Below are 25,559 nucleotides of genomic sequence, written 5' to 3'. Positions count from 1 at the left end.
TGTCATGATCATGTTTCCTGTTTTATTTTGTAAAACACTTTTCTTTGTGCCTGGTTTCACTTCCTGTCTTTTTGTTTTCCCGCCTTTTGGGATTGTTTGTCGAGTGCTAATTTTTTCCACCTGTGAGTTAAGTTTTTTTTTTTTATCTTGTCAATGTGTGACAACAGTTTATTTTACCCAACAAAAAAAGCAGCTGCAAAGAACTATTTTTCTTTTTAAAGATTTTTAAAACTCCCGTTACATCACTCCGAAGCACTCAGACAGCACTTCACCTAAGGTTACCTCTGATAATGCCATATGACATGGAAGCGTAATGTCCACTCTCAGGTTTTCAGAGTTAGCCGCTAGAACTGTTAGCTGCTAGCTACCTGATCAGCCATCGCCATTTTGATATATATATATATATATATATATGTTATTTTAACGATACCTTCATCTCTGTGAGTCACTTTGTTATTAAATGTGCTCTATAAATAAATCGACTTGACAACTGTTATTAATGTGGATTAAATGCTTCCTTTCCCCTAGCTGTCTCCCTGTGTGGGCACTGCCCTACAATTAGCCTTTGTCCTGCCAAACTTTATTTAAGCTACAGCAGGCCATCATCCTGGGAGAGGAGTCAAATAACAGACAGGACCACAAAGAGACAACTGAATACTGAGCTCCTCTGCAACCACAAGTTCAATCTACCATCGACTGTGCACCTAACATGCCAGGACTCAGATTAAAGATTAAGTCACAATTTAGATCAAGCATAAATTAGGCTGTAAGAACAATAACCATAGAGCCAGCACAGCATTAATCGTTCAACCTGCATTCACTCCTGACATGTTAACATAGTGCTTGCATTGCCTGCCAAGCGGTTTTGGCTGACTTCCCAACAGCAGACAGTGGCAGTACATACCACAGTAAACATTAATGTAGAACATATTTGAACACAATTTCTCACCATTGAACTTCATTCCTGTCATTGTGGAAATATAGTATCAGTGTATTCGAATGAATAGATGAGATTTTTTTTGCACCTTCTGTGATGATGGAATACCAACGTGGCAGAACAGCAAAACATGGCTGGCCGACACTCAACATCTACATCTTTACCAAGGCCCTGTAATGGAGTTGGTGGGTGAGGGCCTTAAGGATGTCCCATTTGTCCTGATTGTCTTTGATCAGTCAGTTGTGCAGTGTTTAAACATCATCTTTCAGGGGCAGCTCTCTCAGAACAATGGCTGAGGTGGCGCTAATAAAAGTACTACCCCTAGTGGAATCCATAGTAGAGCAAAACGAGTCGAGTAGCGCAGGGCTTTGTTTGTTTTCCCTTTCCTGTAGTGTGTTATATTGGGGATTTTTCTGCATTTAAATGGTCTGCAAAGGCTAAAATCCCTAAGCACACACCAGAGGGAGTTTGTCTCCAACTCACCTTTCATTTTACCCTCAGTTCAGATGTTTGAACACATGGACCTCTAGTGGTAAGAACTGGAAGTCTCCAAAACAAGAGATTAAAGACCACTGTATCAAACCACATAATGTGAAAATACAACATTCAGCTAAAGAGACCAAACTGTTTTCAAAGCGCGCATTTTTCAATGTGGTGAATGAATAGCATGCTAGTAAAAAATACTAGTTATTGTCCTAGACATTTCTATGGGCTTTTTTGTCCAAAAGTAATGTTGAAAGAGTTGGAAACTCGATCAAACCACCAGCTCAATTTCAATCCAGAGCTAGCAAGTCGTGCTAAATAAGAGACATGTTTTCTTTTCTTTCAGACGTAAACATAACTGACGGTAAAATACTTGTATTGTGTTACTCAGCATCATATGGACTTGTGTTCATTTCTTTGTATAGTGTGATGGGGATTGAATCACCGGCCCTCTACTATCACTACAACATGGGTTAACCACTCGATGCCAAACAAAGACACGTCACACAGCCCCAGAACATTTTGCAAGTTTAATAGTTAAAGAATGAAAAAACACCTAAATGTTTTTGTCGTCACATACAGACCATGGTTTGGCACAAAATCCCCTACAATCCACTCCAATGAGCGAAGTCACAGAGGCACTTTCATTGTAAGCAGGCCAACTGTGAGCCAGTGAGCCGCTGAAGACACGGAGGAGTCTGGAGGAACATCCGTCTGGAGCGGGGACTTCAGCAACCACCTTCCAGCGATCCTTGACTAAAGCTAGGAAAAGCAACGGAGAGGAGGAAATCTCTCCTGATCTTGGTGGGGGGGGGGGGGGGGGGGGGGGGGGGGGTTGTCTCGAGTGCAGGGGGTCAGTCCGTAGATTCATCGGGAAAATATCGACTCTCCTCTGTGGGACTCAGCATGGACAGTCCACAATCATGTTTTATCGTTTTCTTTTATTTAGACAAACCCAAATAAAAGGCACATAAAACATTGCGCATATGTTTACATAATTATTCTCAATGGACATACATTTAAAAAAAATGTAGGAATGTTTTACCTTTCTGCTAATCAGAAAGCCTAGCCTTTGTATATACAAAAATTACCGTTTGTTAATGTTCTAATACAAAAAGATTTATAAAAGGTTATTTTTTTTCCTTGCATGTGTCTTTCATAACTAACATGTCCTCTGATCTAAATGGTTTGTACAAAGATATACATTCATTTGCCTTCACATCTGCCAAATTCATCATACAAACTTCACAGAAAATAAAAGAAGAAATCTTCCAAAGCAATATTTGGCCAAATGTTTTTCATATTACGTTGAAGTCAAATTAAAGAAACCATAAGGTTAAATATCAGTTACAGTTACATGACCCAAACACAGATCTCAATTCATGTTGAAAGTTGTTCCTGAAGTAAGAGAACTTCACAATCATAACGTTGTAAAACATAAGAGAAAAGCTAACATAGTTTGGTTGCCATGGGGCCCGGGGCCGTCTGAACTGATGAAGGCTTTCCCTCGCAAAACGATTCCATCACACAGCACATCGAGAGGAGGAAGCATCGACGTGTGGAAAAGTCTTGCAAAGTATTTCAGGCACACTTGTTTACGGCCACTGGAGAAGGACAAATGACACGGCGCACTTCCTTCCATACTAATTTTTTTTTTTAGTGTTTTGTTTTCATAAAAAGTCACTAGCCTTCTAATTATGGTTTTTGAACTCAAACCTACACTGGACAAGCTCCGTCGTCCACATGCAACATTGTAAAAAATAAAATAAATCATATCGATGGCAAACTATTTTTAAAGATCATAATGCCAGTACACATACGAGCGTTTCCCTTGGTGGCCAGTGTTGGCATGCATACAAGAAAATTGAGGGGATGCCAAAATGCAGATGCAGCCAGGAGCTGTGAAATTAAATAAATTGCATTCCACCAAATTGAAATGCCCCTTTTAGTACCACTCCTCTGTAGTGTGCACATCCTACAGTTTGCGGCAAGTGCTTCAGAGTTCCTGTTGTGAAAAAAAAGGAGCTTAACCACCAACAGGCTTCACATCTACAAACTACTCACCCACACACCAGGGAAGAGGGGGCATTAGCCTGGTGCAGAAACGGTTGAGGCTGAGATCACAATAGAGGCTTCATATGCTCTCATTTTATTCCCTGCGGTTTGGCCGTGACAAGAGCATCTCCAAACACATGTTCGTCCTGCTCTGACATGAAGGGGATTTGATCGTGCTGTAGGAATGAGTCGTACACCAGGAAATTAGTTAGCATTTCAGCATGTTGGGCTCACTTGGGCTCAAAGTTAGTTTGGTTAGATGCCTGAAATAATGTCTGTGGTTGCACAGAATGAGTCATTTCCTATATTCACTAATGGCCGGTATGACCAGCTAACTAGTTAGCATAGTTAGTGAGAAACAGGTTGAATAATGCAGCAGCAGAGCCTCTAGGTGCTGGTTCAGTAGCCTCGCTAGCTGAACTATCACATTTCCTGAACCCATGCCTGCAAGTTACAGGCTAACGTGATCTGAATTCTTTGTTCTACGACATTAAACACATTAGTAAATAACCCACTCGGACAGTCAGAAGCTTGTACATGTCTTAAGAGTGTGGTCGCTAAAAATAAAGGCTAAATGAGTGTGCTAAACTTCATAACACCGAACAGGAGTCTTGTCTTTAGCTTAGTGTTGACGTGACGTAGGTCGATAATAGCCTGCGTTAGAATGTGACTTTTACTTGAAAATAAATAATTGTCAGGGTTACTCTTGTGATTATAACTTCCTGGTTGACCTACAAAAATACATTACTGCACCACTCTACTGTGGGGTCCAACAGGAATGACGACGTAATAGACCAGACAACTGAGTCAAGAATGCAACACATGGTGTACTGCTATTTGTGTTAATGCTAACTGCTATATTTTTAGCCTTGGTGCTATGATCTGCACAATATCTCTCAAAAGGTATTAAACATGTTTGCATAAGGTCGTGTAGCATATCGTTAACCCCTTTTCCTCAGTAACGACTTCACATGAAAAGCATGTATGAATGTGGAATTAATTAACCCTAATCTGCTTCTGACCTCCAGCTCTTTAAGGTACATTTTAATATCAAGTGGGAAATAAAGCGTCCTTTGTGATCGCAGCCTCAACTTTCCAGTGAAGATGAACTGCCAGGATTAAAACAATAATCCCGAACAAACAATAAAATAACACACTGAGCTATGCAAGTGAGGTCTACAGAGAAAACTTCAGCTTTAAAAAGGATATGGCTGGAGTTTTCTCTTCAGGCATCCGAGATGAGCTGCTAACAGCTACGGCCTCATATTGCTAACACTGTGCCACAGGTGTTCCTTCGATTGGAATAATTACATAAACCTTGTTTGTTTTTTACCCCGCTAATAACAGTGACAGTTTCAAGGAGTGATTTGAACAATCTGAAGGGCATAAGCTCAGTGTAAATGTAAATGAAGAGGCCATAGCTGCACTGATAATTCTTGTTCCTATGGTAAACCTTCAATGGATTTGATGATGGAGAACACCAGCCTTATCCTTTAGCTGCTGCTGCTCACGTCTCCCCTCGGATGGACGGCCACATCAGTGATGTAGTTCTTGCATTGCTAGCCTGTGGCAAGTAGAGAAGCTCCCTCTCCCACAGGTCAAAAAGGCAATAAAATAGTGTTTCATATTTACAAAGAAACGGCCAGTGTGTAGATGTTTTTTTTCTTTAAAGACTATTCTCAGTAACCTTCCTGAGTTGGACTGACAGTGATGGGATCCTAAAACCTGCTGAAGTAAACAATATTAGTGAACATAGGAGTTAACTTTGGGACTGCTTTCCTTATACAGAGCCACTTGGATAGCTTTCTTGACCTCTACAGTTGAAAAAAAAAAATCAATTCAAATGTAAAAAATGTTGACCTGTGATAATACTGCCATTTTAAAGGGCAAACGGTAGGGGACACGCTTTGAGTACAAGACATTTCCTCTTTGTTGTACCTTCAAACTGTGACGTCCTGATATAAATACATACAGAAAATTCCTAAACAGATGTCACTAGTGTAGAGTATCCAGCAGTGACCACTGACTGGTTTCCAGCCATTTAAAAAACATAAACATGGTGGGGAGGGGATAGTTGATGGATCTAAAAAAACAGCCTCTGAACCGTCGACTAAACCCCCATGATCATTCACCCTCCCCTGAAATGGAAGCTTTGTTTTTCTTTAAAATACATAAACTATCAAATACTGATAAGTCCACTAAAATAACAACGGAAACAAACTAAATCTGCCTGAAGAGGAAGCATTTAAGAACAACTCCGATACACTTCAGCTTTAAGGAGCTTTAAAACAAAGCCTAAAAAGGAGGGTAAAGTGTCACCCATGTTCAAAGTCAGATGCCCAGTTGGAGAAAAAATTGTCGGTCACTTTTACGAGATCAACACCGTCCTTCAGCGGTTAAATAAAAGTGAGAGAACTCTAAGGGCGTGCATCTCCACAGCATATAATGTGTTTAATGCCAACACTGCTGCAGTTAGCTCGCCCTCAACTATCTGTAATAGTAAAACCTACTACCCGAGTTTGAAAAAAGGAGTAGGCAATGGATAAATAAAAACAAATATGGGTGGAAACATAGCAGCTGACATTGTAATAACTGCCCAATAATTTGAAAGTCAAGTCAAAGGAAGTCTTTTGGTAGTGTAATAAAACCTGTTCATGTAACCGTTAACGCAAAGAAATTCAATTAGAGATCAGACTGCCACGCATTGGGCGACCATTTCATCATAAAGGAGAGTTATGCGAGGGTTCAATTGTGTTTTACAGTTTTCCCCTATTCCTTTAAAATATAGCATTTAGGGAGAAACTACTTAGAAAATCTTTGGCATAAAAGGGTCATTATTTCCACAGAATATCTGCGGAAACATTTCCAAAAACATCTGTCCGTTAAGTGTTCCATGGCTGGTGACATGTTTCGGGTTATTCGGGCAGTAGAGGAAACAAATACAAATGATCGGACAAGAGAGTTCATTATTCTTCCAAATAGTTTCACTTGTTAATCTGATCTTTAGGATCATTTTCTAGACTTTTTGGACTCCATCAGGCGAAATAGATGAGGCCACACTTATCTGGCACTCAAAACTATCTTTGAACAGACAGTGAGTTCAAACCTCTATAAGAAAAAGAAGTAAACAACGTAGATTTTTTTATCAAACCAGTTTCTATTTTGATGTTTGAAACAGGAATGGCCGCTAGAAATCCGACCCGGGTGAGTTACACCGTAGAGCGGGGTGGAGCTTTATAACAAATCATTTGAGAGGATAAGAACTGGATCTGTCAGAAATGTTTCCATTTTACTGTAAAGACCAATGTAGCAGATCCATGAGCTAGACTTCTTTATGGTTAACCTGATTTACAGTATGTTTGCATCAATGTGATGAAGTATCTTAATGTGACAGGTAATACATTTAATGGGTAGCCCAAACAGACGCTCACTTGGATAAAATATCTAGAATTGTCCTATATTACAAAATCTAAAAGAAAAATGAATGAAAAAGAAAATACTAGGATAGATAAGGGGTGTAAGTTTGCCTACCCGTAGAATGCACTTGTGGAAGGCAGCGTACTTTATTTCATATGGTAATTTTCTGACTGTCACTAAATTATTTTTTCCAGTATGATTAAGAATATATGAATGTTCAAATAAAATTAAGAATATGTCACCCCTGCAAATAGCAATCATTGGTTACCATATACGAGTTTGTACTGCATTCACTTTTGAACTTGTCAAAAGGACTGATTTGACGGGCTCGTCCATTATTTGGCAGTTAAAACATTATCAGTGCTTACATAAGCTAAAAAAAAAGAAGACGCTCTACCACGGAGGGGAGGAAGGCAGGACTTGGGATAGAAAAGGCATGCTATCCATGGGCCTCATGGCGATGTTGAGGGGCCCGGTGATATTCATGGACATGGGAGTGGTGATGGCCACGGGGTGGGCCAGATTCATGTGTGCTGTCGTCGGGATGTTGACGGAGGCCAGGTTCATGGGGCCGGTGATGGTGACGGGGTGCTGCAGGTTCATCTGTGACGTGATGTTCACCGTGCTGGTGGCGATGTTCATCTGAGCGGCGATGGTGATTGGGTTGCTGACGATGCCTCCGCGGTTCAAAGCCGAGGTGATGGCCGCAGAATTCGTGACCGCCGTCGTACTCGCCGAGTTGTTGTGCACGTTGTTGGCATCTGTTAAAACAAAAACAAAAAAAACCACGAAATTGAGATCCGGTTGACCTTGTGGAAATATACTACCCCTCCACAACGGAGAACAGCCCTCTCAGCTCCGTGGCTGTTCAGCCGGGGTCACTGAAAACGGCAATGCGTCATTAATATGTCAACGTAGGAATATTGTTGAAGAAACCTACCTCTGTGAGAGTTGTCAATTAGGACTTGGAAGGAGTTATTTAAAATCTCTCCTACAGTCAACTCACCTGAGGGGTAAATTCAAAAAGCAGGATCAATAAACTAACCAGCTAACTGTCCATTTGATTTTATTCAGAAACGTTCATTTTAAAAACAGTTATACATTATGACGGACATCTGAAGTTCTGTGTCTGCCTAAGGCTGGACACACTACACTGCCAGAATGCCAATTTGACCAGTGCAGATGAGCATTTTGTAAACATTATAATTGGTGTGTGGACAAATTTAACTATAAATCTGGTCAGTAAGGACAGAAGTGTCAGTTGGGTAATCATTAGGACCTCTGAGGAAAGGTCAGGTAGTGTGCAGCTAGCTAAAGTGTGATGGTCCAGTTTGTGGTTTGTTTAATTGAGCTACTGATCCTGCTTCATGAAATTTAACCTTAGTTTGGCAAAAAAAACACTAGATCTTCGATACAGAAAACCCTAAGTACATCAGTCCTCTGGAGAGAAAGGAATGCTCGTGTACATGAGTGACATGGTGCGTGAAGAAAAACTGGCCACTTGTGTTTTGTTGAATTCAGTGTTTAGGGGGTTTTGCTACGAGCTACTGGTTTACCTTTTCGTGGCCCTGAGTGGTTCCACTGCCAGTCACTTATGCCTATTCAGAAATACAGACACATAGGGGGTTACATTAGCACAGGGCAACAGTGCCATCATGTGGGAGTCAACAGTCGGCATGGTTACATTGTGTTTGCAGCGTGGGACTGGTGTGGGAAATATTCAACATTCTTCTCATGGGCTGATTTACAGAGGTCTCATTCCCAATGTAAGTGTCCTTTTGAGGCCCAATGGCGTCACATGTCCGACACAGAGGTTTTAGTAGCAATGTTTAGCCTTTAGGAACATTTGCTTCAACACTCAGCTCACTTCCTGGGGGCTTGGAAGAAACTGAAGGAGCTCTGAAAGTAATTTCCCCTGTAATGAATGTGTAATGGATTAAAATAACATATCAGTATGATGACACAACGATGGAACGTGTACAGATTGTGGTTGTCTGTCACAGTTTCAACCTGCCAACTGATCAGGTGGAACGATGATGGCGTGAAAGGAGATGATGGCCTACCTTTGTTGTTACACGGGTTGCTGAAGCTGGCCTGGCCGTGCGTCTTGAGGTGACTCGTGATGTAGGCAGCGCTTAACATTTTGCCGCAGATGTTGCAGGTCACTTTGCCTTCGTGCCTGATCATGTGGGAGCGCAGGCGGTCTTTGGTCGCAAATGCAGAGGTACAAGCCTGGGACGAATAAAAAAAGTGAGTTTGCTTAAAAGAAAAATGTTTGCATTTATTTTGTATTATTTGTAACAATTTGATATTTTAATGTCTGTTTTTGATGTGTTGATTTATGTCTTTTGTATGCACCTGACCCTATGAAGGTATTGTTACATACATCTGAACGCCACAGTGTTTGGTTCATGGGTTTTCTTTTCTAATTCCGGAATAAATATTGCTGGATTATTTTTCAGTTATGTTTTTTCTCCGTCATCGTCTCATCAGGCAGTGGCCATGGTTTGTTAAGTAAACTGGCTAATGTTGTTATGCTGGGTTGTCTTTGAATTGCAGGTTGAACATAAAAAATAAATACTGAATGCTTTTTATTTCAATTCAGAATCAAAATCCTTACACCCCTAATCTGATCTGTCCTTAAGAGTTCTCAATATTTGACTATCATGCATTCATATTGACACAAGCCTGAACTCAAGGCAAATATTAAAGCAATATGCAGAGAGGAGAAAGACTCTTACCGTTACTTGGCACTTAAAGGGCCTCTCTGAGGAATGGACGTGCTTGACGTGACAGCTTAGATGATCAGGTCTGCAGGGTGACATGAAGACAAGGAACACAATTAAAATCCTTCACCTGCTTCCATCATGATCATTTACAGCAGGTTTCATTTTTACAGCAACTGTTATTAAATTTGATTAAATTGAATTATAACAATTCATCGGTTTTACTGTAAACCACATTTTGAATACACAATATGGATCCCTTAAGGCGTATAATTCTAAAGAAAATGACTTTTATTTTTCACAGGGACCACTGCTCAGAAAAGTTTCGAAACCATGGTTCAAAAAACAGTCCTTAAAATTAAGAGAAAGTTGTAACTTATTACGAATAGTGCTAGCAATGGTTGCTCTTCTAACATAGCGTAGATTTTTAAGCTGTTCCTGAGGTCATTACATTAATATGTTATGTATCAGCTAAAATGAAGCTTATCATTTGTCAGAAACTTCTTCAAATGTCTTTTATTAGATGACTTAGGCATTTCAAAAACAACAAATGTCCTTGTAGGAGTTATTAAATTACAATAAAGTTGAAAAAATATGAATATGTTGTACAAGGAAAATGGAATAAAAACAAAGTTACAGACAGAAAAAAAGAGAAAAGTATAAAAAAAAGAATCTAAATTAAAATGAAGAGACCACTTCAGCATTATCATTGCATCATTGATCTCATATCTTTTTTTTTTGGTATTCTATAAACTACTAACAACATTTCTCTGAGTTGGAATTCAACAGACACTGGAATGGCTGCCATGTAGAGATAAAGATTTAAGAAACATTTGCAGTGGTCTCCTAATTTCTTCGGGAGCTGTATATATACACATAATGTCTGGGTCTGGAAGTACTACAGCTCACTCCCTGCAGGTTTGAATACTGACTGCAGGCCCCTTTCCGCCTCCCCCCTTCAAACATATCTATTTAACAAAGGTTAAACTGGCCAGAATAAAATATTTTAAGAAAATAAAATGAGAAATGAAGAAAAAGATGTCTGCATACCTTGAGAAGCCCTTCCCACAGACGGAGCAGATGTAAGGCTTGTGAACTCCGCCGTCATGGGAGCGGACGTGATAGGTCATGCGATCCTTCCTCTTGAACCTCTGCTGGCAGATGGGACACTCAAACGGCTTTTCGTCCGAGTGCGACAGCTTGTGGCGGTTGAGGTGGTACACGTCTCTGAAGGCCTTGCCGCACATGTCGCAACCGTGATTCTTTTTAACCGGTTTGGGGGTCTTCTTAGGGATGCTCTGCTGCTGCTGCTGATGCTGCTGCTGCTGCTGCTGCTGTTGTTGTTGCTGCTGCTGCTGCTGCTGCTGCTGCTGTTGTTGTTGCTGCTGCTGCTGCTGCTGTTGGTGTTGTTGGTGTTGTTGGTGTTGGTGTTGGTGTTGCATTGGGGTCATGATGCTGGTGCCTGTGGATGTGGACGTAGTAGCTGTAGTCAGGATACCAGCTACAGTTGTGATGTATGAAGGGTTCCCGCTGTTCTCACGTGGCACGGTGGATATGAGCGGGACCATGGTGGGAGCCGTTTGCATCTTCTTAGGCCGTGAAACCATCTTAATGCCGGTGTGGCAGGACTCGTGCCGCCGGAGGTGGTAGCTGTCCCGGAAAGCCTTGTTGCAGTAGCCGCAAATGAAAGGCGTCTTTGATTTGGGCTCCTTTTTGACCACAGTGACTAGAGGCCCTCCTCCCCCTGTCCCACTGGCCACATTGTCTTTAAGAAGTTCTGCAGCACTGACGGGGGGTTTCTGGTCCAAGGGAATGGGCAGCACAGGTTTCTGATCAGGTGGCTCTGTTCCAGAACTGAGCAACGGCAAGAGGCTGTTGCCGGCTACTTGGTGCTGGTGATGCAGAGCCTCATTAGCCTGCTGTAATGAGAAAGATAGAGCAATTTGGTGTTAATACATACATCCTCCGACAACACCACAGAAAAAGGACCAATGGTGCAGGAAAGAGTACTTGAATCCAGAAATGAGCTATTTTTAATTGCGGTTCCCTGGTCTCTAAATGTTTTTGTTTCGTTTTTACATTTTTGGTCCAATACCTGATATTAGCTCTGCGGTTAACATAAGCTCCAGAGCTTTTAACTTGTTATTCTAAATCAGAAGACACATCAACAAATACCCTACTGGTGAATGTTCGAAGTGTCTATGCATCAAGTGCCTTAATAAAACTTGTATACGTCATCACTTGTCTGTCTTTAGCTTGGCAAAAACAAGTCAGGTCAATTAAAAATAAAAAAAAGTATCAGAAAACAATGTGTAATACTTAATTATTTATACATGTGGAGAAAACTAAGCTTTGGATGCTGACCTTTCCCCAGTGATGTAAACACAATTATAACACACAAAAAAAAGAAAAGGGGTTCAAAACACAGAAACAGAGAGATCAGGACGACATGGAATCAGCACAAGACAGACGGGAAGTTATCCTTTCAGAGTAGGGGTTGCATCACTGCCTATTACCCGTTACATATAATCAGGTTCTCAACAATAAACACATGGTCCCAGTCATCCTTTTAATAAACATGAAATTAATCTTCATGAGAGAGCAAAAACTCATTACTCTAAACCCACAGGAGGAAGTTCAGACACAGATTCAGCATTCTTCATTATCTCAAATGAAAAATACTAAGTTGGTTTGAGGAAGGGATATGGGCTTAGGGAAAAATGTGTTTATGTGAAAGTATAAAAAAAGAAAAAAAGACAAAATACGTTTTAAACAATAAATGTTTGAAATATCCACTGCAAAAAAAAAGAAACCAGTCATTGGTTTAGTTATTTCAGGGGGCATTGCACATAAAATGTAACCCAACGGCAGTAAAAACAAAAAGAAATATGGAGGACATCTCAAGTCTGCAGCTGCTGGCCGGCATTGTTCGATTGGTCACGGCAGATCCCCAACGGGATAGGATGAACAGAAGGTGGTGGGGGGGTGGGGACTTGTATGAATATTTTTGGCCAGGGAGAAAGCAAGAGATTCACTAACAACTCTCTGAAAGGTCAACCCGGAGATGTGGCGATTGAGACGGCCTTGTTTTTTTTCTGTAATCACCACTGGGCAGGGTTAAAGACCTGACCTGCAGCTTTTCAGGTTCAGCCAAGCATCCCAACCCGGTCAGCCGGGAGGAGGGGGAGGGGGGGTGGTCTGAGGGGGCCAGGAACCCCAAGTGCTGATTTCCCTCCCCGCTGTGTTCTTTTATGAACAACACAAATCTAAGCAGAGTTGCACTTATGGCCCTCTGGGGGTGGGGTGGGGGGGTTCCATTCAACTGCAGGTTTCGTCACTACTTAGTGTAGACGGCCCCGCAATGTGTTTTAGCGTGGCGGAGAGAGCCAGGCCGTCACAGGTTGTCGACTCGCTTTTATATCCGCCACACTGTAGCAGGGAGGAATCATTACTGCAATTAGCATTTCTCCAAGCAGGCCAAAGACGACCAAACGCTCCCTCTCTGTTTCTCAGGAAGAACAAGGAGAGCGGCCTGCTGTTCTATCACGCTGCTCTGATGGTTTTGATACAAATCTGTTGTGACGGATAAATAGTACTGAAACACAGTTTGGAGCATGGAAATTAACGAGCGATAGTAGAAAAAAAACCCAAGAACAAAGTCATTGTTTACTTTCATTGAAAGATGGGGTATGGATTCCAATTTCATAGATCGCTTTTATGTCTACAAATCTGTCTGCGTTATGGCCGTATTGTATTTCTTTTCAATTGTTGCTTTAAAACCTCCAAGATAACTGACTACATTGAAATTCACAACATTTTTTTTTTTAATGACAATTCAGTGTATTGCTTAAATACTTATTCCCCTTCCAAAGATGTTTGTTGTGAAAATATTAACAAAATAGTTCATCATAACTTTTAAAAAATATCTCACAATGTCGCAGGGGCTACGCTATAATATAGCAGAGTTGATCGAATTATGATATAAACACCATTTTTCTGGAGCCGCCTCAAGAGTACCATAGCTTGAAAGCAACTCCAACCTCTCAAACCTCATCACAACAGCAGTGAACAATAACAAGTAAAGTTCATTTATGTCCTGCCTCTTTAAATGCTAATCATCACATATGTTGAACCAAGCAGAACCTAACGAGCCTCCTTATAGTCTTCTTGTCTCTTACACACCCAATCCAGGTACTCTGGCCAGACAGCGGTTTAAGAAGAGGAGCGAAGTCTGTGTGTGTCTCAGCACTGTAATTCTGTTTGTGTCTTGCAGCCAGATTAACGGTCAAAAGTGTAAAACAATAACATTTCAATTCATAGATCATGATAATAAAAGAATGGTTTAGGCCAGTGTATTGAACGCTTGAGCCTAATTTGACCGCCCCCCCGGGCCCAATCCATCCTATTTTTAAGATCTTTATAAAAACGTATTAAGCTGGTGTACAGGTTTTCGAGAAAAGTGAGTGGTGTTGACAGGGAGAAACAAACCGAGACACACAGAAGGAAACAGACCGAAAGAAAAAAAGAGCACGTGTCTGACATCAAATTAGTAATTATGATTTTGTTAATCTTGCAATCTGCCCTAACCAGCTGCAAAACAGCTCAGTGATTTCAAATTCACTGGAGCAATCAAAACATCGCTAAATCTGCTACCACTCTAATCTCACATATTTGGCTACTACCATCTTCACAGCCAATGATGGTTAGGCTTTTGGGGACTGCAGTATGTGTCCTGCGGCACATATAAGAGGGGTTTTAAGAGGAACAAAACCTGTTTTTAAGAATTATTATTAAATAAGGAACGCTTCAGTTTCTTTGTTAGAAAATTAGAAAGATTTCAGGATACATTGGGAACTATTCCTACCAATAGAATGTGTATGCAACATGCTGTGATCATAATATTCAATTCCATTGTAGAATCATTTGATTGTACATACTAGGCCTGCAAAATCCATTGATATTTTATCTAAATTACAGCAGTAAGACAGTTTTCCAATTACAGGAAGCACAATACTGGTTTGAGGCTAAATAACCATTTGAAATTAAGTATAATAGAGCTGCAGAGACAGTGGGCTAGAATAACTGAAGACATGTTTGTCATCTTCATTTGAATACATATTTCAATAAGAGGAATTGTGCAAAAAATGATCAATCAGTGCAGCCCTAGCACATGCTAAAATAGTAGTCTGTAGAAACATAACTGTCAGGTAGTGATAGATACACTTGGATTGCCCAAAAGTCCCTTAAGAGACATAGATGTGGCTTTACTCTTTTGCAAATAAGCAGATTTATACTAACTATGGTCAGACAATTAACTACTTTACAGCAGGAAGAGGAGTTTAACCAAAACTCAGCTAACGCAGGTGACAATTAAAAACGTACAACCAAAGTGCTTGCTCTCTCATCGCGATGCAAAGCCATTCATGAAGCATTTAACTTAACGTCACTTGTAACTTTTTAGAGGCTCCGTTCCATTGTCAGACTATGAAGACCGTTCCCACGATTAAGAAAAGTTCTTGAAACAAGGTGCACAGACGCTATGTATTTCCTAACAATAGGCCACATATTACCTTAAAGTTTGAAAGTTAGCTGGCATAAAGGCTCGATCAGTTGTGACTAGAGTTGCAAAACATTTACGTTCTTGTTTGGTGTCCGTGGCTCCAGATTTGTAGCGAAATAAGAAAAGTTTGGCGTCTTTAAAGTGGTTTGTCCCTGCTGTCCGCGTGCTAGGTCCCCTAGAATTTACAGTGCTAGCGTTAGCCAACTTCTAGTTTAGACGGTTGTCTGTTGTATGGTTAATGCTTTAAAACAATTATTTGCGTTGCTTCATCTGCATAAGTAAGGTTGGGACTTACACTTATTCACTTTCTTCCAATTATCGTTATCTGCATAGAGGCAGACTTGCCTTGGTGCAAACGAAAAAGTACCCGAGTTAAGCTAACCCATTAGCAAATTAGCGTAGCATACCGAAATGCAATAGCTTGACCGACTAGCTAATTTGCTAACGCGCGCGCATCAACAGCAATAGCTCCATAAATTAGCTTTACGCTGACTTGTGTGCGAACAAGCTCACAATATAATACGATATAGTGTTCACGAAATGCAACCAATGCCAATAAGGCAGCCTTGAAGAGCCTCTGTAGATCACACACAGCCAGAGGTCTCGGGTTCGATAAAGCTTGGTTAGCAATTTGCTAAAGTATCCCACACAGCGAAGCTAGCTAGCTGGCTAACGCTAGCACCTTTGTTTTGCTTGGCTAACTCTAATGGATTTCACAAAGTGATGCAAAAACATTAAGCAGGCAGCATATTCACACCATTTAAAACACGCGTATGCAGTTTCTCAGAGGACAGATGTACTGTGCTACTCACTTGGAATAAAAAGGTACTCCAGCTCGGTTCCATTGCAACACTTAGGCAAAAATCTGCAGGAAACCTACAAGGAATCTACAACAAAGCAGCTAAACATGGCAGCTACAACTTCCTGTAACCCCCAGGGCTGAACCAAGTCCAGCGGACTTTTTGTTTAGGACGTCTGGATTTTACTAAAAATACAATCACTTTTCCAGTTTCATTTAAAACTCCTTAAAATTGTATAGGCCGTAAGATAAAAAATCAAGTTTACCACGAAAACGTGGTGCCTGTATGATAAATATATGAATGACGTAAGATTATTTTTATATTTATCATAACAAATAGCAGATTGTTATATAATCAGAATATGGGCTACAAGGTTAGGAAAACCTCTTTATACTTTAAATAGTCATTGTACGATATATTTACTCAATATGTCTGAAAAAATACTTCAGAATGAGAAATACTTTTAATAGTAGTATATAGTAGGAGTAGTTTATTTACTAAATTATGTCTTAAGAAATAGGCTAATAATAATAATATTCACAATCTGAAATGCTTTTTTTTCAAAATGTGAACATTTTTATTTGGTGACCACTGCTCCCTTTTAGATTACTTTATATATATATATAACTTAATATATATGTAAATAAACAAATAGACAATAAATAATAGACTAAATAACATAACTTTAGTTTGGTGTTATTAAAGAATTAGGAGGACCTGGCTTCTTTTACTGCTTTTTGATAATTAGACATCAGTTGTTTTAGAGTTCATGACACCATTGCGCATAATATAAGTAGACACTGTGGGAGCGGGTGATGGGAGGAGGGCCTAGAAATATTACCTTTGTGGTCAGAAACATTGGCTAGCTTTACAGAGAGCAGCAGTTTCACGAATAAATCCAGTGCAAAGAACAATGTCCCTTCAAGTAAGGAGGACCCTCAACTGTCTATAATATGCAATATTAAAATATTCCCTTGTAAGTCCATGGTAGAGGGGCAGCCAAAAGGGCAACAGTCTTCTATTGGAAGTTTTCTTATGAAGTAAAATGACCCTGAAGTACCTAAGTTACAGCAATGAAAATAGTTTGAATTCTCTAGATGTTAATGCTGAATCGAAACGGTGCCAGCACCCAGACTTCCCCAGACTTCCCCCACATCACTGCGACGTGTCACCAGAATTTTTCTGACGACTTGGCCATCGTCGTACAGGGAGTATAGAGAACTGACTCATAACTTCACCCTCTGGTGCCAGAGGAACCACTTCCAGGTCAATGCGGGGAAGACCAAGGAGTTGGTGGTGGATCAACAGCGCCAACACTATCCCCCCACACCAGTGAACCATTACTTTGTTGTTGATCTGAACAATAAACTGGACTGGACGGATCACTCTGCTGCCCTGTCCAAGAAAGGACAGAGCAGACTGTACCTGTTGAGAACACTGAGGTATTTTGGGGTGCAGTCCTTCTATGACTCTGTTGGTGCATCAGCCATCTTTTAAGGTGTGGTCTGCTGGGGCAGAGATGCTGCTGACAGGAAGAGACTGAACAGACTGATAAATAAATTATAAAGCCTGCATGAAACAACAGGATAAGAGCGCACAGGGCCAACTATTAAAATTAGCTTTTAATAGACTATCCATGGCAAATTGTAGTTTATCCAAGGCAGACGCACATCAACACTATCCAAAGTTGCAACTTTAATAAGATAGAGTGCAGTCCTATTCTGAAGTCCTGATGAATTTTCCTTCACATACTGTAGTTTCATGTTGTTTTTAAGTGTGATTGATCAAAATTGGTGAGAAAAAAACCCGAAACCTGAAAATTATTTTATTTTTTTTGTTTACTATTCGACAGCAGCGGAAACTGTAGCTTAAACCTTCCATATAACATAAGCAACAAATTATCCAAAGAACACAAAGGAAAGTATTGTGAATGAGGCTTTATTAGACCAAAATTCTACAGCTACAGTTTAACTAGACTTCTGGTTCTGATCTGTTAGACTTTGAGACAGCTGTTGTTGTTTACATCTGGAAGACCTGTGTTGTTTAGTGTTGACCTCACATGCTGCTGAAGCTAATCTGTCCTTTCACTAAATGTGCATACAGTGATAGTTGCATTCCGTGCAAGGCAAACGTCACAATTTGTCACTGACGCTCTGCTTCTAGAGCTGTTCTGTGCGGATGCAGATGATTCAATGAATGCATGCACTGGTGAAGATCCGAAGCATTTTTAGTGCAATCATCATTGATTTAACTACTTACAGAGTCACGGCTGGAGAACGTTAACAAGGATCTTTGTTTCTAGCAGTGGATTGGATTCCTGGGTAAAACATTTTGACACTGTCTCACAAGTAACAAGGACTGTGTACTTGAACTGGGACTACTGAGCAGTTTAACATTAACTGAGGGTGAGATGTTGATTGGATGGAGAGGTGAAACCGGCCAGCGTAAGAAAATGTTTGAGGTTTCATCTTGAAAACAAATTAAATGTAAAATGATGAATTCCCCTCTAACTTGTACCTTTGGAGCTAACTAAATACTGAACCTTTACATAAGCTAGCATTGTGTCCCCTTTCTAGCTTGTTCTATACGCTTTTTGTCCGACTTTTCCCGGGCTGTTCAGAAGAGGAAAGCCAACCCCCCTGTCCCATTTTGTTTTGAAATCTTTGTTGCACTGTACATTGCCAGCCTTTGTCACCCCATAGCACAATGCCAGTTTCAGATAGACTGGCTCAATATGTGTGGTCAGCCCATTCTCCCTTACTACGCTCAACAGGATTCATTTCATCAACAATTTAAGATTAAAAATAGCCATGCAAATTGCATGGCACAGGCTTCTTTGTAAGGATTTATTCTGGAATGCTCAAGTTTACATCAAGGTGAGTTCAAATTGAATTTAGTTACCCTGCATTTGTGTGTGTCTTTTTAGAATGTTGGGAACCTGAAGACCCGTTTTTGGGATTTAGACAAGTTCTTCGTAGGCATACACCAATACATTTGAGATCAATCACCTTTGAATTAAAAATGTTTTAGGTTGTGGGAGAAAAAATAAGAAGTTATGAATCAACACAATAGGATTTAAAGGTCTAGTGTGTATTATTTAAGGGGGTGTGTTGGCAAAAATGTTATATACAGTAATATTAATTTCTAGGTTGTATAATCACTTTTAGCTTAGAATCCATATGATGTTAGCTTAAAATTAGCGATTTTTATAGATTGTCCGCCATGTTTAGAAGTCAAACAAACCTATCCCTGGCTTCAGACAGGGATTTTCACAGTCTAATATTACCTGAACACCACAGTCGTTTCTCTATGCACTTTATAAGGGGGGGGGCTGATCACTGGGATATTTGTAAGAAGGAAACCTAAAATAAATATCTCGCTGCTTACCTTCCATCAGACGTTTTTTTTTTCAACACGCAGATCATCATTACATAGGTTATCATTATTTTTGCCATTAACTGAGTTGAAGACGCACAAGTAAACATGGCAGACAATGATCAGAACTATATATGTAATTGTGATGCCATGTGATTGCGTCAAATCCGCAGTATTTGTAGTTGCTGTCAGTGAACACCAGCTAGCTTCTTAACACTGTGATAAGACCTTGTAAGGATATAGTATACTCATCAGTGAATGGAGTTCTCAGTTTTCGTGAATGGGGCTGGATGTAAATATTCCTTTGATCCATCTTCAGTCGTCTACTGACTCCTGGTTGAAAGCCCTATGAAAAGCTCTGAAAAAAGTTATATGTTAAAGCAATATTCCTAAAATTAAGGCTGGAATTTTCCCGTACGAGGAACTGAAGTGCTGACAGCTCATCGTGTTACCATGAAGATAACAGCCATGACTGAACTCTACTGAACAGCATTTCGTTTGTGCAAAAATAATTGAGTTTGAGTTCAACATTTCCCAAAAATCAGACAGTGGGATGGTCGCAATGACATTCTTTCTGCTTCCAAAAAGCAAGACAGAAACATTTGGAGAACCCCTGACAACTTTGTTGATATGATTTTTTATCTCTCTCGAAGGTTGAGCCATGGGTGACTGGTCCATACTTGGCCGCTTCCTGTCTGAGGTCCAAAACCACTCTACAGTGATAGGGAAGATCTGGCTCACTATGCTGCTCATTTTCCGTATCCTGCTTGTGGCGCTGGTTGGTGACGCCGTCTACAGCGATGAGCAGTCCAAGTTCACTTGTAACACACAGCAGCCTGGCTGCAACAATGTCTGTTACGACACCTTCGCTCCTGTTTCACATCTACGCTTCTGGGTCTTCCAAATTGTGCTGGTGTCCACCCCTTCCATCTTCTACATCGTTTTTGTTCTGCATAAGATTGCCAAGGATGAGAAGCTGGATGGCCAAAGGGCAGAGGTGGTCGCCCAGAGACCCCCCGAACAGAGGCAAATGGAAAAGGATGGGATGGAGGCCCTGAGGGTCAACATGCCATCCTACTGTCCCCACTACAGGGAGGAATGGGATGTGAGGGACAGGGAAGGGGTAGAACAGAGCTCTGTGGAGGAGCATTATAGTGAAGTAGGAGAGGACCCCACCCAGCAGTCCAACCAGGTTCTGCTCATCTACATTCTTCACGTTTTACTTCGATCTGTCATGGAGATCACTTTCTTGGTGGGTCAGTACTTCTTGTTCGGATTCGACGTGCCTCAGCTGTACCGCTGTGATACCTACCCCTGCCCCACTCTTACAGACTGCTTTGTGTCTCGTGCCACAGAGAAAACAATCTTCTTGAACTTCATGTTCAGCATCAGCCTGGGTTGCTTCGTGCTCAACATCGCAGAGCTCCACTACCTGGGCTGGGTCTACATTTTCCGTGTCCTCTGCTCAGCCTGCTCCACCTGCTGCAGTCAGGAGATGGACACTGTCAGACTGTACTCAAGCCACAACCCCCTCCTGCTGCAGCTCAGGCATTCTCTAAGGGGCCAGCTTGTTCTGCAGACCCCAGCAGCACTGGCCCCAGAGAAGAACGGAGGTCTGCTTGCACATGCTCCGGCCATCTCCTTCGAGACGGACTCAACTGTGGAATGCACCTCCAAGAGAAGTCCAGAGAGCAGAGACAAAGTCAAGGTCAAACTAGCCAACATGGCCAGGCTGGGACGGACTAAGAAGTCATGGCTATGAGAGGACATGTTTTTTTTCACATGCGTTTAAATTTGAGAAAGGAAAGGACCTTAAAGGCCTTTATTATGGTAAAATGAAGCATGGTAGTGAGGTTTGCTGTAGCAAAAGGCCGGATTGTGAAGTGTTTCGCAACGCTGTCTTCACATGTCTGTCTTGACATCGGTAAAATGTTTCTGAGCTGATGTGACCGTTGTGCTTCTTTAGAAAAAGACGGTACTACTGTTTGCGTCGTGCATCATAAAATGCTGCACTCAAAGTGAAAATTATTTAAACTCTGACCCTGACTGCAGCTGAGCTTTCAATGCGCAACCATTAAGATAACAGCTGTATAAAATGGAAGGGATTAGTAAGGGGTGTAACCATAGAAACAAAACTAACTGGCTGTTTCCCCAGAGGGATCACGTATCATGTGAAAGAAGCTTAAGTTTTTCCCGATCCATGATACATAGTTATTGTATTTATGTACTGTTTACTTATTCCCAAAATCTACAGTTGTACAAGAAAACATGTTTTTACGTTTTGTACTAACATGCAATAATTGATTGGAATGCCAACCAAGCATCAGAAAGAGGAAGTCCAAGTAACTCCTGGAGAGGAAGGAGAGAAAGCTGCAGAGCTTGTGTGTTTAGTTGTGAATGAAGTGTGCTCTGATGTAATGTTATAAATATTTATTCACTTTTATTTTGTCAATCAATATTTTGTCTGACAATTGATGTACATTTCATGTAAAATGGAGAATCCAATCTTCATATGTACTCCGCACATTTTCCTGAAGTTAGGAGTAGGTCAGTAGCCTGACTCTGTACTTCTGTTTCATAAGTGTCCAAACGAGTGCAACACTGAAGTTCTTGATGAAAGATTGTTGGTTTTCCCCTTTCTGAATTATGACTTTTAGCTTTTTGGTGCTGCTGATCTGAAAAGCGCTAAGCATGTTTGCCTTCCATTGTGGTTATTTTTAAGCACTCTGTAGTTGCTATAGGCAGAGAGCTATAGAAAGCAAAAATGTTAAAAACCTGGACTTTGAGTTAGGAATTATAGCCACCAAATCAATCATAAAACAAGATGTTTTTTAGACAGATAAACTGATTGTTTTCTTTTGCCAAGGAAAAGGTTCCACTGTGATTCACAATATTTTTATTATTGCATTAAAGGACATTGGCGTACTGCAACAACTCAAAAATCCAGTATTTTGTTGAATATCTTCCTCCTTTCAAGATCTTGCTGTATTCAGGTATTTTACATGCACAGATATATAAATGAGTATTAAGTTTGTACAGTGGTGCATTGCTTTTTTCATTCTTGGAAGTAGAGAGTGTTTCTCGATGAACATATTTTAATAATGAAATGCAATGAAAGATGAAAATTGCTTGCTAGGAAGAGAAAGAGAATCATGCATAATGCCATATGTTGACATGTCCAATTCCTGTAAGTAAAGTCATACTGTGAGCAGACCATCTATGCCATTTGTCCTACATTTAGATGTCGGCTGATATCAAGTTAAGTACATAAATACAAATAAATAAAAACATATTTGTTATTCTCCTCCAAACACTGAATTGATGTCCTGACAAAGAGGTTTTTTTTCTCCCTACTCAATTAAAAGAAAGAAAGAAAGAAAGAAAGAAGGAAAGCAAAAGAAAGAAAGAAAGAAAGAAAGAAGGAAAGAAAGAAAGAAAGAAAGAAAGAAAGAAAGAAAGAAAGAAAGAAAGAAAGCAAAAGAAAGAAAGCAAGCAAAAGAAAGAAAGAAAGAAAGAAAGAAAGAAAGAAAGAAAGCAAAAGAAAGAAAGAAAGCAAAAGAAAGAAAGAAAGCAAAAGAAAGAAAGAAAGAAATAAAGAAAGAAAGAAAGAAAGAAAGAAAGAAAGAAAGCAAAAGAAAGAAAGAAAGCAAAAGAAAGAAAGAAAGAAAGAAAGAAAGAAAGAAAGAAAGCAAAAGAAAGAAAGAAAGCAAAAGAAAGAAAGAAAGAAATAAAGAAAGAAAGAAAGAAAGAAAGAAAGAAAGAAAGAAAGAAAGCAAAAGAAAGAAAGAAAGAAAGAAAGAAAGCAAAAGAAAGAAAGAAAGAAAGAAAGAAAGAAAGAAAGAAAAGAAAGAAAGAAAGAAAGAAAGAAAGAAAGAAAGAAAGAAAGAAAGAAAGAAAGAAAGAAAGAAAGAAAGAAAGAAAGAAAGAAAAGAAAGAAAGAAAGAAAGAAAGAAAGCAAAAGAAAGAAAGAAAGAAAGAAAGAAAGAAAGAAAGAAAGAAAGAAAGAAAGAAAGAAAGAAAGAAAGAAAGAAAGAAAGAAAGAAAGAAAGAAAGAAAGAAAGAAAGAAAGAAAGAAAGAAAGAAAGAAAGAAAGAAAGAAAGAAAGAAAGAAAGAAAGAAAGAAAGAAAGAAAGAAAGAAAGAAAGAAAGAAAGAAAGAGAGATGGATGAACCTTTATTAATCTCCCTAGGGGGAAATTCAGTTTTCACTCTGTTTTTATATACATACTGTACATATTAACCACACACAGTACACAGGTAGGTGCACACATGCACATGCATTTTTAAGTACACACAGTTTGACACACTATACAGTTTTTCCATGTTGGTTGCACACATTTGCCAGTCTTGCCGGCACCAGGGAGCAGTTGGAGGTTTGGTGCCTTGCTCAAGGGCACCTCCGCAGGGCCCAGGAGCCCAGGAAAAAGTGATCACATAGAAAAGCCGTAGTGTGTGTTTTTAGGAAACGTATGTTTTTTTACTGAGAATTTAATAAATACTGACATGCTTTTTTTAATGTAAGTATTCTAGTTGGAACAGCCTTATTATGCTATCTTGGCTCAAACTTTGTCTCCAGGGAGGCCTTTAAGTCTCAGACTTTGTAATCTCCGGTCCTCACATTTTACCTTAGATGGTGTGACACACAGTGTCCTGTGGGTGGTGCTCTGAGCTTGCAGTTACTCAACAGCTCTCATCTTTGAATCAAAATCACAATCGTTTTTTACACATACAAGGAATTTGTTTTGTTTATATGTGGTATATGTAGGAAAAAAATAAATAAATAAAAATAGGACTGTTATGATAAACAAACAATTTTAAGACTATTATAACAAATTAACAATATTTACAGATGACAAATACGTTATACTGTATTTAAAGTGCAGAGCTGTGCTGATTTAAAAAATGTCCAACATGTGCAGGATTTACACATTTAAAAAATAACAAAAGAAGTAAATAAGCATTAATGTAATGCATTTTGTTTTTCTGGGGTGAATAAAGGGTTAGTGTCAGTGGGGTTCCTGGGCCTTGAGGCCGGTAGCGGGGAGGAAGAAACTATTCAGGTGGCGAGAGGTTTTGGTCCTGATGGAGACCAGCCTGCCAGAGGGGAGCGGGGTAGATAGTTTGTTTCCAGGGTTGGAGGGGTCATGAAGGATCTTCTCTGTTGTGGTCCCACTTCAAACCCATTGCCCTATAGTCACTGCTGATGATATCCAGCTGTTGAAAGCAGACATTATAATCCACTTTGGACACATGTCTCTGCCAATATAAACAAAGTATGTGTGTATACAACGTTAATAATTACAAAATAATCTCTGTTCATGACTGATCCACAGGCAGGCATTTGTGAGAATAATAAATAAGGAGTACCTACAGCATCAATTCAACATTTTGACATTTATATCATCCAAATAGTGTTTGCTTTTCCTGTTAGCTATGTTTCTGAACCCATTGTGAGTGGTTATCCTAAACATTATAATCTCTTCAAAAGTAAATCCTCTCTATGCTGTCAGCCTACAGCCTACAGTGCATTGATCACATGTACATGTTCTATCAAACTGAAAGACATTCAAACAGTTTGTCTGTCATTGACACTTGGTATTTATAAGAGTTGGGTGAAGTACTCAGATCTTGCATTGGGGAAAAGTAGAAGTACCGGAGTGTAGGAATACTCAAAGTCATGCATTCAAAATGTTCCTCCAGTAAAAGTAGAAAGTATTCTCATCAAAATGTACTTAAAGTAGCGACAGTAAAAGTAGACATTGTTTGATTGGTCCATTTCAGAATAATATCTCTGATATGTTTTATAATTATTGATCATTAAAGTGTTCTCAGAGCTGGTAAAGGTGCAGCTAGTTTTAATGGCTTTGTATACTGCAGGGTAGCTGCTGGATTTACTCCAGGTGAACTAAAGTCTGATTTAAGGGTTGATCATATTTACCATCATTAATCCAGATCTGTAAAGTAAATAAAGATATTAAATTAATGTAGTGAAGCAAAAGTACACAATTTACCTCTGATCTGTAGTGGAGTAGAATTACAAAGTAGCAAAAATGTGTTCAATTTCAATCAGGAGAGACTTCATTTTTGTATAAAGAATATTTATTGACACATATGCCACGTGATAGAAATGTTATATCTTCGGCGATTAGACCCTGATCCTGGTATCGTATATCTGAAGGGGGAAATGCATCCTCCCCCCCCAGGGGT

At 39.9% G+C, this 25,559-nt stretch overlaps 2 protein-coding genes across 5 annotated transcripts; one reads left to right on the top strand and one right to left on the bottom strand.

The window, feature by feature from the left end:
* Positions 1 to 1,935: 1,935 nt before the first annotated feature.
* LOC134880375 (vascular endothelial zinc finger 1-like) lies at positions 1,936 to 16,076 on the bottom strand. 3 transcript variants are annotated; one of them, XM_063907303.1, is made up of 7 exons: positions 15,991 to 16,076; positions 10,669 to 11,537; positions 9,634 to 9,703; positions 8,956 to 9,124; positions 8,449 to 8,490; positions 7,833 to 7,898; positions 1,936 to 7,653 (listed from the first exon to the last, which is right to left on the bottom strand). In XM_063907303.1, exons 1-7 carry the CDS (start codon positions 16,021 to 16,023, stop codon positions 7,286 to 7,288), a joined length of 1,617 nt encoding a protein of 538 aa, XP_063763373.1. In that variant the 5' UTR covers positions 16,024 to 16,076; the 3' UTR covers positions 1,936 to 7,285. The 3 variants fall into 3 exon arrangements, with proteins under 3 accessions (XP_063763373.1, XP_063763375.1, XP_063763376.1); XM_063907305.1 differs by lacking the exon at positions 7,833 to 7,898; XM_063907306.1 differs by lacking the exons at positions 7,833 to 7,898; positions 8,449 to 8,490.
* A 2,154-nt stretch (positions 16,077 to 18,230) lies between these two features.
* LOC134879827 (gap junction delta-2 protein-like) lies at positions 18,231 to 22,611 on the top strand. 2 transcript variants are annotated; one of them, XM_063906353.1, is made up of 2 exons: positions 18,231 to 18,854; positions 20,007 to 22,611. In XM_063906353.1, the coding sequence occupies exon 2, from the start codon at positions 20,015 to 20,017 to the stop codon at positions 21,113 to 21,115; it is 1,101 nt and encodes a 366-aa protein (XP_063762423.1). In that variant the 5' UTR covers positions 18,231 to 18,854; positions 20,007 to 20,014; the 3' UTR covers positions 21,116 to 22,611. The 2 variants fall into 2 exon arrangements, with proteins under 2 accessions (XP_063762423.1, XP_063762424.1); XM_063906354.1 differs by having other exon boundaries at positions 18,257 to 18,299.
* Positions 22,612 to 25,559: the final 2,948 nt, after the last annotated feature.

Source organism: Eleginops maclovinus, chromosome 18 (assembly GCF_036324505.1).
Source record: "Eleginops maclovinus isolate JMC-PN-2008 ecotype Puerto Natales chromosome 18, JC_Emac_rtc_rv5, whole genome shotgun sequence".
NCBI classification, from domain to species: Eukaryota; Metazoa; Chordata; class Actinopteri; order Perciformes; family Eleginopidae; genus Eleginops; species Eleginops maclovinus.
This window is presented reverse-complemented; position numbering and strand designations above follow the sequence as displayed.